Source organism: Coregonus lavaretus (assembly GCF_964263955.1).
Source record: "Coregonus lavaretus genome assembly, chromosome: 7".
In the NCBI taxonomy this organism is placed as follows: domain Eukaryota; kingdom Metazoa; phylum Chordata; class Actinopteri; order Salmoniformes; family Salmonidae; genus Coregonus; species Coregonus lavaretus.
This window is the reverse complement of record NC_139994.1, coordinates 61,188,024-61,201,457: the sequence shown is the minus strand read 5'-3', so window position 1 is coordinate 61,201,457 and position 13,434 is coordinate 61,188,024. Positions and strand designations below refer to the sequence as shown.

Sequence of the window (13,434 nt, the reverse complement as noted above, 5' to 3'; positions counted from 1 at the left end):
CTGATAAGAGGCAATCTGTAATTTAGATTAAGACATTAATGAGCGAGCTAGGACGGACGTAGTCAATATAACTATTTGTTCAGCACTTTTGAAACGTACAGCGACAGAATTCAGAACATGGGCCGTTCTTACAGTGTTCTCCCTGTACACCAAGTCAGAACCGTAGGATAAATAAAGGGGGCATATAAGCAGACAATGAAAGCTCTTACAATATTCGATGATTACATTTCTCTAAAACAGGTTATAGGCTACATGTGCACCACCAAGTCAGAACATTTTACATTATTTAGCAGACGCTCTTGTCCAGAGCGACTTACAGTTAGTGCATACATTATTCTATTTTTTTTTTCATACTGGCCCCCCGTGGGAATCGAACCCACAACCCTGGCGTTGCAAACGCCATGCTCTACCAACTGAGCTACCTCCCTGCCGGCGAGAACAGTAGGCGAAATTAAGAGGGGAAAATAGACCAAATTATAAGGGTGAGGCACATGGGCTACTAACAGCTTACTACACAACATACACTTAGAATTACTTTCTTAGCTACAGTATACATATCTCCCTGGCATATTACATAATTTATGCAGCAGCATAAAATACGTTTTTGGACTCACCTTGTTGTGCTGTGCTCACTTGAACAGGAAGGTGGCGCGGCTGTCATTCGTGGGCAAATTTTGACATCAAACTTTGTCATCAAAGTCTGGAATGCTCTGGATTTATGGTGCTTTCAAGACAACTGGGAACTCTGAAAAAAGCAATGTTGAATCATGATGACGTCAGTGATCTTCAGGTCGTAGCTCTAGAAAGAGGCCCGGGTTCAGGATTTACAATTCCGTGTTGGATGACCGTTCAAAACTTATTTTCCCAGTCGGAGCTCATTTTTCCCGAGATCCCAGTTGTCTTGAACTCACTGAAATCCGATTTCGCAGTTCCGAGTTAACAGTTGTTTTGAGCATGGCACAAATCATGCTTCATTGACAGCATGGCCAATGTTGAATGTTTATCATTTTAAATTTGGAAAAGAGACCCTTAAATCCCAGACTTGGGACCACACAGCCACTCCACTGAATATTTAGGCTAGTGATTGTTTTGCAATGCTTTCAGTTAGCCACTGATTCCTTCCTAACCACTCATTGTTGAATTTGCGATTTCCAACTTGTTGTGTAATGTTCATGTCCAATGGCCAATGAGCACCGATACGTTTGATCTATAATTTCTCTTCGTTATTTATCTTCATATGACAAGGATTAAAAAGGATTTGCCAGTAGATTGTCGACTTGATTCATGATGATGACTGCTAGCTAAGATTTTGAAAGTATGATGTTGACATGATCAGTCCAATCAAAGCTACAGTAGATATAACATGATTTGACATGATTTTATCTGGGGCCAATGACCTTGAGCCTTCTCGGTGGGCACTTCTAATGTAACTCTATGTCGGCACCCAAGGGGCTTTTTTTGCTCTACCCTTAGACTTGGCGGTGACATAGTGTCCCCATGTGTGACAGAACACTGAGCCAATCACGGCACAACTAGAGAACATTACCAAACCCTACAATCCGTATTTTCCGCTGGGTGCCCCACCACCACCACAGAAAGCACCGAGCTAGTCTGAAACACCTGCATTTTGGAGCTGCCTTACTCAAGAAAGCAAAAAAATAGACCATGTTTGTATGCGGCTTTATTAACTCAATGATCTTTATTTATTTTCACATTGTTTGCAACTCCCAAACTGCAACACAAAATAAAGGTACTGCAACATGACATGCATGATATTCAATGCATGTCCAATCCATGACAACTGAAGTACCCAAAAAACATTTTGTTTTGCATTCACGCGCTTACCTGATGCTTTGAGAAAATTACGAACGTCCTCTTTTAGAGATTCTAATTTTATCTCAGGTCTATGCAAACACTCCTAAATAGAATAAGAAAACAGTTCAGCAAATTCGCTATGTAGATATTTTGACATGTCAACCGGTTACTGATTGTAAAAGCAATATTATAGCTAGATAAGGCAAAATATTGGTATGGCTTTGGTAGCTGTCAAATATATAATAATATAATATGCCATTTAGCAGACGCTTTTATCCAAAGCGACTTACAGTCATGTGTGCATACATTTTTACGTATGGGTGGTCCCGGGGATCGAACCCACTACGCTGGCGTTACAAGCGCCAGTCTCTACCAATTGAGGTACAGAGGACTACAGCGGACAAGAAGGAAAACATTCGGTGGTGCACACTCCTTTCGGTTCTGGAGAGCAGCTACTCACTTTGGCCTGTCTCTCTATTTGAGAGTGTAAATGAGTTCCTTTAAATCGCTGGATAATGTGCGCAATTGTCAGTGATAATTCCTATCCCCCATCCATTATTTTCAAAGCTCGTTTTGGTGTAACTATGAGAGGGCAGTTTGATTTTCAGAATCCATTGGGTATCCAGTCATTGGACTGTCCGGTGACGCTGCCTGGTTACTTAACAATTACAGACTATACATATAGAGGAAAGCGAGATTAGGTCCTAGCCCAGAGATTAGGTCCTAGCCCATTATAAATGTCAAGATTATGTTTATTTTGTTGCCTGGTAATTAGTTATTGCAGTACCAGTGTGTTAATAGCCTGCAAGCTCTACCTCTCTTTTTATTTTCTATTTTTAACCAAGTCATTACTAGTAAAAATCCCTGAATGAAAAACATGTCCTTCCTTCTTTGCATAATCAAAAGATAAGACCATATATATATATATATATATATATATATAACATGGTACATCTCTATGGATAAGACATTGTTTGGACTCAAATTGTCTAGATTATTTATGTTTTTGTGGTGCTGTATCCAACAACATCTCATTATCATAGCATTACTTAGCCTATAAAAAGGTAGAATCATTTGAGTAAGCCAAGCTTAAAATAACAATGACCTGCTACATGTAGCCTATGTCTCTGCTATGACTATGTCACCGACGTCCAAAGGTAAGAACAGTGGTGTAAAATACTTAAGGAAAAATACTTGAAAGTACTACTTTAGTAGTTTTTTGGGGTATCTGTACATTTCTATTTCTATTTTTGACAACTTTTACTTCACTACATTCCTAAAGAACATGATGTACTTTTTACTCCATACATTTTTCCCTGACACCCAAAAGTACTTGTTACATTTTGAATGCGTAGCAGGACAGGAAAATGGTTCAATTCACACACTCAAGAGAACACCCCTGGGCATCCCTACTGGATCTTATCTAGTGAACTCACTAAACACACATTTTTCATTTGTAAATGATGTCTGAGTGTTGGAGTGCGCCCCTAGCTATCCGTAAATACATTTTAAAAAACAAGACAAGTGTGCCGTCTGGTTTGCTTAACATAAGGAATGTGTTATTATTTATCCTTGTACTTTTAGACTTTTACTCAAGTAGTATTTTACTGGGTGACTTTCACTTTTTCTTGAGTCATTATCTATTAAGTTATCTTTAGTTTTACTCAAGTATGTCAATTGGGTACTTTTTCCACCACTGTGTAAGAAATCAATTTAAAAGTTTGTTGGTGTCCACCATATACAGAGGGGGAAAACATGTATTTAGTCAGCCACCAATTGTGCAAGTTCTCCCACTTAAAAAGATGAGAGAGGCCTGTAATTTTCATCATAGGTACACGTCAACTATGACAGACAAATTGAGAATTTTTTTCTCCAGAAAATCACATTGTAGGATTTTTTATGAATTTATTTGCAAATTATGGTGGAAAATAAGTATTTGGTCACCTACAAACAAGCAAGATTTCTGGCTCTCACAGACCTGTAACTTCTTCTTTAAGAGGCTCCTCTGTCCTCCACTCATTACTTGTAATAATGGCACCTGTTTGAACTTGTTATCAGTATAAAAGACACCTGTCCACAGCCTCAAACAATCACACTCCAAACTCCACTATGGCCAAGACCAAAGAGCTGTCAAAGGACACCAGAAACAAAATTGTAGACCTGCACCAGGCTGGGAAGACTGAATCTGCAATAGGCAAGCAGCTTGGTTTGAAGAAATCAACTGTGGGAGCAATTATTAGGAAATGGAAGACATACAAGACCACTGATAATCTCCCTCGATCTGGGGCTCCACGCAAGATCTCACCCCGTGGGGTCAAAATGATCACAAGAACGGTGAGCAAAAATCCCAGAACCACACGGGGGGACCTAGTGAATGACCTGCAGAGAGCTGGGACCAAAGTAACAAAGCCTACCATCAGTAACACACTACGCCGCCAGGGACTCAAATCCTGCAGTGCCAGACGTGTCCCCCTGCTTAAGCCAGTACATGTCCAGGCCCGTCTGAAGTTTGCTAGAGTGCATTTGGATGATCCAGAAGAGGATTGGGAGAATGTCATATGGTCAGATGAAACCAAAATAGAACTTTTTGGTAAAAACTCAACTTGTCGTGTTTGGAGGACAAAGAATGCTGAGTTGCATCCAAAGAACACCATACCTACTGGAAGCATGGGGGTGGAAACATCATGCTTTGGGGCTGTTTTTCTGCAAAGGGACCAGGACGACTGATCCGTGTAAAGGAAAGAATGAATAGGGCCATGTATCGTGAGATTTTGAGTGAAAACCTCCTTCCATCAGCAAGGGCATTGAAGATGAAACGTGGCTGGGTCTTTCAGCATGACAATGATTCCAAACACACCGCCCGGGCAACGAAGGAGTGGCTTCGTAAGAAGCATTTCAAGGTCCTGGAGTGGCCTAGCCAGTCTCCAGATCTCAACCCCATAGAAAATCTTTGGAGGGAGTTGAAAGTCCGTGTTGCCCAGCGACAGCCCCAAAACATCACTGCTCTAGAGGAGATCTGCATGGAGGAATGGGCCAAAATACCAGCAACAGTGTGTGAAAACCTTGTGAAGACTTACAGAAAACGTTTGACCTGTGTCATTGCCAACAAAGGGTATATAACAAAGTATTGAGAAACTTTTGTTATTGACCAAATACTTATTTTCCACCATAATTTGCAAATAAATTCATAAAAAATCCTACAATGTGGTTTTCTGGAATTTTCTTTCTCATTTTGTCTGTCATAGTTGAAGTGTACCTATGATGAAAATTACAGGCCTCTCTCATCTTTTTAAGTGGGAGAACTTGCACAATTGGTGGCTGACTAAATACTTTTTTCCCCACTGTAGGCTACCAAGGCTGAGGGTTTAGGAGGGGCATTTTTTGAATATGATATGCATCTTAGGTCTAACTATAGTCAACGTGATACAATTACTGAGAGGAGAAGATTTTTATGCAAAACATGCATGTGGAGTTATGGCATGTTGATGGATTGCGATCATCGGGTGAGCCTCTGTCCAGTCCTCTCCTATAATGACAGCCTATTATCTCTCATGCGAACAACCAATTACGGGAGGAAATGGTCTTTGACATTGACTCTGACATTATTACGTCTCGCAGATCCTGCATGTAGTCCGTTTTTTTTGTTGTTCAGATAACAATCTAAAACTATTTTAGTTTTGTTGAAAACATTTGATGTGATATTCTTGAAATATTGTCAGTAATACGTTTACAAATCTCCATTTGAAAATGTAGAGCACGACCATGGGTTCGAGAGGCGGGGTCTCTTCAAAAGCAGAGTTTCTCTATGGTTCTCCTGTATTTCTCATATCAACATTGAAGCGCCGGAGGGAGCGCAACAGGAAGCGCGGGAGGGAGCGCAACAGACTGCATGCAGCGGACGCTTGACTTCAATCATTTTTGCTCACTGACTCGGTTACTTGTACATTTCGTTGAAAAACGGGACAATTCTCTTAAATCAAATAGAAATGGAGTCATGCAAACTTCTTTGAATAGGACATCTTCAGTTCTAGGATCTTTTAAGACTTTTCCCCTGGAGAATATGAACATGACGTTTGGGAAGTGTGATTTGCTGACATTATAATGTCAAATTTGGCGTCGTCATAGACTGCGAAGGATGGACGGAATGGGTTCCTTTACATGGCCTATAATCTCAATTTAAGCATCAGAAAAAAATAGATAGAACAGCGAAAATGGAACCATTTACATTGCATGATATGCTCATAAACTCAACAAATCTTAATAAAATATTATGTGACTCTGGAATCAAGAATGTCTCAGAGTGTGAAGATGAAAGCGAGACGGCTCCTGAACCGAAAGGTAACCAATCCTATTGATAATCATAAATTGGGGGAAATTAAATTAACAAAAAGTAAACTAATTGTACATATCTTTTAAATCTAAATAACTATGTTTTAGTGGAGATATTGATGAAAAGTCATAAAACGGTTTTATTTTGAGATCATAACACTCCCCAGCCTGTTACACACACGTTGTGTCATTTGTTTTTGTTTGTGAAAATGTATTTTGTCTCAAATAATACATATTTTAAACAGAGCGACCCTTTGGACACCACCAAGCAGGGCCACTGCGCTTTACGCGCGGTTGAAGTAGCATGCGTTCTTTCGGCTCCTCTGCTTGGATGGAGTGCCCGAGGGCTGAATATCATTTTTTAAACATAAATTAATACTATAAGTTAGTACCAGATCAACACGTATTGTATATTTGCTTAAGTCAAAATGGTCTGACTGTTACATTGACGGAAATGATCTCTGAATTATCATTGAAATTAAGCTGATATGTATAATATAGATCTATAATCATTAAAATATTAAATACGAGACAGGACATGTTGAATTTAGTGTTGCTAATTCAAGCACCACATTTGCACACACTGTTCCCCTGAGTGATGCGGCCAACCAGAACTGACTCCAACTGAATTCCAGCTTGCCTTTACTAACGCTGGCTCTAAAATAACCAGGATGAGTAATGCACAACAAAAATAATTTATAATCGAATTAGGATACACTTAAATGAACGTCAACCTCTTTACACAAGGGCCATGCCATTAAAAACAGACAATTAATTTATTATTTGAAAGTGAAGACATTGATCATGATGATCTAAATAATATAGGGATGATAATGATGTTGATTTTTATTAAGATAAGGATGTTTATGATAATGATTATGACAACGATAATAATAATAATAATGATGCTCTGGATAAAAGTGACTGCTAAATGACTAAAATGTAAATGTAAATGATGATCAGGACAATTATCACAACAATGATGTTGACCAATTCTCTCTCCTCTGTATAGATTTGAACCAGACGGTACGTATCTTCCTCTATAGCCTCATCTTCCTTGTCAGCGTTCTGGGTAACAGCCTGATCATCGCCGTGTTGGTCAGGAACCGCCGCATGCGCACCGTCACCAACCTGTTCCTGCTCTCCCTGGCCGCCAGCGACCTGATGCTCTGCCTCTTCTGCATGCCCTTCACCCTCATCCCCAACCTCATGAGGGACTTTGTGTTCGGCTCGGGCATCTGCAAGGTGGCCATGTACTTCATGGGTGAGTTTACTGTACACAGGTCATGACCCTGGTGCCGATATGGTACTTGAGAAACAAGGTTGTGGCCATGTACTTCATGGGTGAGTTTACTGTACACAGGTCATGACCCTGGTGCCGATATGGTACTTGAGAAACAAGGTTGTGGCCATGTACTTCATGGGTGAGTCCCGTGGATGCACTGTACACAGGTCCTGACCTGGCACCGTATTCACAGAGCGTATCATAGTTGGAGTGCTGATCGAGGATTTGTCCATATCATTTAATTCATTACAATCTAAAAGGCTAAACTAATCCTAGATCAGCACTCCTACTCTTTGTTTTTACTTTATGTTATTTTTTTGGGGTACTTTTTCACCCCAATTTCGTGATATCCAATTAGTAGTTGCAGTCTTGTCCCATCGCTGCAACTCCCGTATGGACTCGGGAGAGGCGAAGGTCAAGAGCCACGCGTCCTCCGAAACACGACCCCCGCCAAGCCGCACTGCTTCTTGACACACTGCTCGCTTAACCCGGAAGCCAGCCGCAACAATGTGTTCGGAGGAAACACCGTCCAGCTGACGACCCAAAGTCAACGTAGCACTCCTACTCCGAGAGGCTTGGTGGATACGGGCCATGGTCACGTTTTCACAAAGCGTAATGGGTTTGTCTGTTGGGATTTCCGTGGTACTGCAATAGAAGGTGTTTACATGCTCATAGTTAAGGTATGTGTACTGTATTGTACATGATCAGTAGGGTCAGAAACATGCATGGTCTCACCTTGTTATTGTCTTCTACACTGATGTCACTCACTTCAAGGGGTCAGGTAAGGGAAGTGAGTACAGTAGGTTCTGTCCACATAACCACATAGGAAGATACCTTCAAGTTCCAACCACTCACTCACCGAACTATCATGAACACATGGGGGGGGGGGGGGGGGCTGATAATAGAAAATCAACAGAGAAGCAGATCCCAGAATCCATTGAGACAATAAAACCTCCCTTTTGTCTCTGACCTGGGGCCCAGTGTGAAGAGACACCAAATAAAGTAATCTGATGGCTATTGGTCATGGCCGCGTTCCCCCATCGCCTCTCCTCCACCGGGGCTGTAAATGTACTGGCCCGTCTCCTGATTTACTCGGAGCAGAAAGGTCCAGGTCACAAGGCAAGAAGATGAGGAAGAAGAGTGATGTTTGTTGTTGACAAGTGTCTCAATGACTTGAAACTCTCAGGCACAGAAATATCAATGTCTATTCTAGTTGATGATCCATTCTCTAGAGCCATTTATAGTCAAGGCTGTACCGTTCTCATGCTTGATAACCCGCTAGAAAACATTCCATTGATATTTTTTGTCTAGATTTTGTATGGATAGACAGGTCCTGGATACAGCATAGCCCTATGCATAGCTGGAATTTTAAGCGCTCTTGTAGTTCAAATCTTTTTCAACAATATTTCCTGACTGGATATTACATGGATATATCCTAGGTAAATACATTTCTATCAGCTGGTTTAAGGTTGTATTATTCAATGTCTTTGGGAAAATTTTCTACTGTGGTGTTTGTTAATAGTCAGATAGTTCACAGCCTTCCTGATCTGCGGTGAGATCACGGCCATGTCAGTAGCGATGATTACCTCATCTGTCACGGTGTGTATTTATTGGTGCCGTTGTTCGTTATTATGACTTTGTGAGTTTGGTAACGTCCACCGGTTAACGGATGGGGTTGTTGATCATCCACAAGTGCTGGAACTTACCTCTGTCTCTACACGCTCGTAAAGTACAAAGTGACTAGCCATGAAAGTGTCAGGCCAGCTATTAGAAGTATTACTGTAGAGAAAGTGTAAGGCCAGCTATTAGAAGTATTACTGTAGAGAAAGAGTCATTCCCACCTGCTGTTTGTACAGTATTACAATAGACATTGTACAGGGTTTAAAGGGGCAATCTGCGATTGCTACATTCATTTTTGGACTTTTAAATTAATGATATACAGTATACCCTGATTCTTGAAAAATGTAACTTATAAATGCCTTATGAGCTTAGTTGAACTGAGTGTACTGCATTAGCATCGAACAGTCCCCGCGATATGCAACTTTTCAGGGAAGTCAGGAACCAATATACACAATCAGTTAGGAAAGCAAAGGCTAGCTTTTTCAAACAGAAATGTGCATCCTGTAGCACTAACTTCAAAAAGTTTTGGGACACTGTGAAGTCCATGGAGAAAAAGAGCACCTCCTCCCAGCTACCCACTGCACTGAGGCTAGGAAACACTGTCACCACCGATAAATCTACGATAATCGAGAATTTCAATAAGCATTTTGCTACGGCTGGCCATGCTTTCCACCTGGCTACCCCTACCCCGGCAAACCAGCTCTGAACCCTCCACTGCAACTTGCCCATGCCCTCCCCCCCGCTTCTCCTTCACCCAAATTCAGATAGCTGATGTCCTGAAAGAGCTGCTAAATCTTGACCCCTACAAATCAGCTGGGCTAGACAATCTGGACCATTTCTTTCTAAAATGAGCTGCCGAAATTGTCGCAACCCCTATTACTAGCCTGTTCAACCTCTCTTTCGTATCGTCTGAGATCCCCAGAGATTGGAAAGCTGCCGCGGACATCCCCCTCTTCAAAGGGGGTGACACTCTAGATCCAAACTGTTACAGACCTATATCCATCCTGCCTTTCGAAAGTATTTGAAAGCCAAGTTAACAAACAGATCATCGACCATTTCGAATCGCACCGTACCTTCTCTGCTATGCAATCTGGTTTCCAAGCTGGTCATGGGTGCACCTCAGCCACGCTCAAGGTCCTAAACAATATAATAACCGCGATCGATAAAAGACAGTACTGTGCAGCCGTCTTCATTGATCTGGCCAAGGCTTTTGACTCACCAACTACTTCTCAGATAGAGTTCAATGTGTCAAATCGGAGGGCCTGTTGTCTGGACCTCTGGCAGTCTCTATGGGGGTGCCACAGGGTTCAATTCTCGGGCCGACTCTATTCTCTGTGTATATCAATGATGTCGCTCTTGCTGCTGGTGACTCTCAGATCCACCTCTACGCAGACGACACCATTTTGTATACATCTGGCCCTTCATTGGACACTGTGTTAACAAACCTCCAAACGAGCTTCAATGCCATATAACACTCCTTCCATTGCCTCCAACTGCTCTTAAACGCTAGTAAAACTAAATGCATGCTCTTCAATCGAACGCTGCTTGCACCCTCCCGCCCGACTAGAATCACTACTCTCGGCGGGTCTGACTTAGAATATGTGGACAACTACAAATACCTAGGTGTCTGGTTAGACTGTAAACTGTCCTTCCAGACTCACATTAAGCATCTCCAATCCAAAGTTAAATCTTGAATCGGCTTCCTATTTCGCAACAAAGCCTCCTTCACTCATGCTGCTAAACATGCCCTCGTAAAACTGACTATCCTACCGATCCTTGACTTGGGCGATGTCATTTACAAAATAGTTTCCAACACTCTACTTATCAAATTGGATGTAGTCTATCACAGTGCCATCCGTTTTGTCACCAAAGCCCCATATACTACCCACCATTGTGACCTGTACGCTCTCGTTGGCTGGCCCTCACTACATATTCGTCACCAAACCCACTGGCTCCAGGTCATCTATAAATCACTTCTAGGCAAATCCCTGTCTTATCTTAGCTCACTGGTCATCATAGCAACACCCACCCGTAGTCTGTGCTCCAGCAGGTATATCTCACTGGTCATCCCCAAAGCCAACACCTCCTTTGGCCGCCATTCCTTCCAGTTCTCTGCTGCCAATGACTGGAACGAATTGCAAAAATCTCTGAAGCTGGAGACACTTATCTCCCTCACTAACTTTAAGCATCAGTTGTCAGAGCAGCTTACCGATCACTGCACCTGTACACAGCCCATCTGTAATTAGCCCACCCAACTACCTCATCCCCATATTGTTATTTACATTGTTATTTATTTTGCTCATTTGCACCCCAGTATCTCTATTTGCACATCATCTTCTGCACATCTATCACTCCAGTGTTAATACTAAATTGTAATTATTTTGCACTATGGCCTATTTATTGCCTTACCTCCATAACTTACTACATTTGCACACACTGTATATAGATTTTTTTATTGTGTTATTGACTGTAAGTTTTGTTTATTCCATATGTAACTCTGTGTTGATGTTGTTTTTATCGCACTGCTTTGCTTTATCTTGGCCAGGTCGCAGTTGTAAATGAGAACTTGTTCTCAACTGGCTTACCTGGTTAAATAAAGATATTTTTTTATAATAATGTTACGTACAAAATCACAGTCGTACAAAATCACACATGCTAGTGTAGCCTACATTCTTGTCTGTTATCGATCTATTAAATCAGATTCTATACTCACTCCTGTGGTATAAAACTGTGGACCGTTATCCCTCGTCATCTCTCCAGGGATCTCGGTGAGCGTCTCTACCTTCAACCTGGTGGCCATTTCTCTGGAGCGCTACAGTGCCATCTGCAACCCCCTGACCTCCCGTACCTGGCAAACCAAGTCCCACGCCGCCAAGGTCATCTCTGCCACCTGGGTGGTGAGCTTCCTGTTCATGCTGCCCTACCCAATCTCCGGCACCCTGGTGCCCTTCACCCGGGTCAACAACAGCACGGGCAACATGTGCCGCCTGGTCTGGCCCAGTGATGTCATCCAGCAGTCCTGGTGAGAGGAGAGTTTAATTTCGGCAGACGGATGCCATCACAAAGAGGGGTTTCAACTGTTAGGTGATTTTCACTGTAAATAATGGAGAGGTCTGTGCAAAATATGAAATGGGATTTTCATGTCTATTACTTTAAGGGGGAAGTATCTAATTCATTGATTTGTTGGTCTGTTAGATTATAGATACTTAAACAATCTAATAAAGATAAAGGTCATTGCTGAGCTCAGAGATCTGTTCTCTGTAAAGTCAATTCACTTTGATGCACTGACTGGACACTTGCTTTCGACCAATTCGGTGACGCCATCGACCCTTCTTCCTTCCAGGTATGTGTCCCTGCTGCTGCTGCTCTTCCTGGTTCCTGGGATCATGATGATGACAGCCTATGGCCTCATCTCCCTGGAGCTCTACAGGGGCATCACGTTTGAGGTGGCCAACAGGAAGTCCAGCAGAGGTACGTATATAAAACCTCAACTGACCTCTTGAAAATGTCCAGCTCTGGCCATATTATCATGTCATATGAATTTGGTGGCCTCCTTATTGGTAATTGTTTACAATTGGCTAATCTTTGGTAAATCTAATTTGCACGGGGTCAGTCATTATTCACATATTTTTATGAGCTATTACAGAGATGATTTCTTTATCTTTATTAGATCCACCTCTGTCAGCTATAATTTTTATTCAGAGAAATCAACTTTAGTTTAAGTTAATTTGTATTCATCTCTACTGTTATGATCTGTCACAGAGAGACAGTACAGCACAGGCAGCATCAAACCCGGCGACAGCGACGGCTGCTACCTTCAGCCCACCAAGAAGAAGAAGGGCGAACTCGCCCACCTCCAGAACCCTCCGTCGACCCCCAGCTCTAACGTGACCATCAACGGCAGAGACAACACGGGCAGTGCTAGCACCAAGTCCAAGCTGAGTCGCGTGTGCAGCAACAGCTCCACCTGTAATCTGATGGCTAAGAAGCGTGTGATCCGCATGCTCCTGGTCATCGTCTGTCTCTTCTTCCTCTGCTGGATGCCCGTGTTCGCCGTTAACGCCTGGCGGGCCTTCGACCGCCGCTCTGCCGACAAGCTCCTCTCGGGGGCGCCGATATCCTTCATCCACCTGTTGTCGTACACCTCCGCTTGTGTCAACCCCATTATATACTGCTTCATGAATAAGCGTTTCCGCCAAGGGATTCTGTCCACCTTCACCTGCTGTAGCCGCCCCAAGGGTGGTGGGGTTGGGAGGAGGATGGGGACGGGGAGAGGGGGAGGAAGAGGAGGGACGAGGAGCGGAGAGGAGAACGGGCACACGCCGCCTAGAGGTAACAACACGCGCTTCACCTACAGTAGCATCCGTGGTTCCGCCCAGGCTTAG

At 42.6% G+C, this 13,434-nt stretch overlaps 1 protein-coding gene across 1 annotated transcript; it reads left to right on the top strand.

Annotated features, from left to right (window-relative positions):
- Positions 1 to 6,026: 6,026 nt before the first annotated feature.
- Positions 6,027 to 13,434, top strand: LOC311132218 (cholecystokinin receptor type A-like; the record flags this gene model as incomplete). The annotated part of the gene is made up of 5 exons (XM_084165444.1): positions 6,027 to 6,153; positions 7,157 to 7,408; positions 11,810 to 12,071; positions 12,393 to 12,520; positions 12,812 to 13,434. 5 exons carry the CDS (start codon positions 6,027 to 6,029, stop codon positions 13,432 to 13,434), a joined length of 1,392 nt encoding a protein of 463 aa, XP_084021570.1.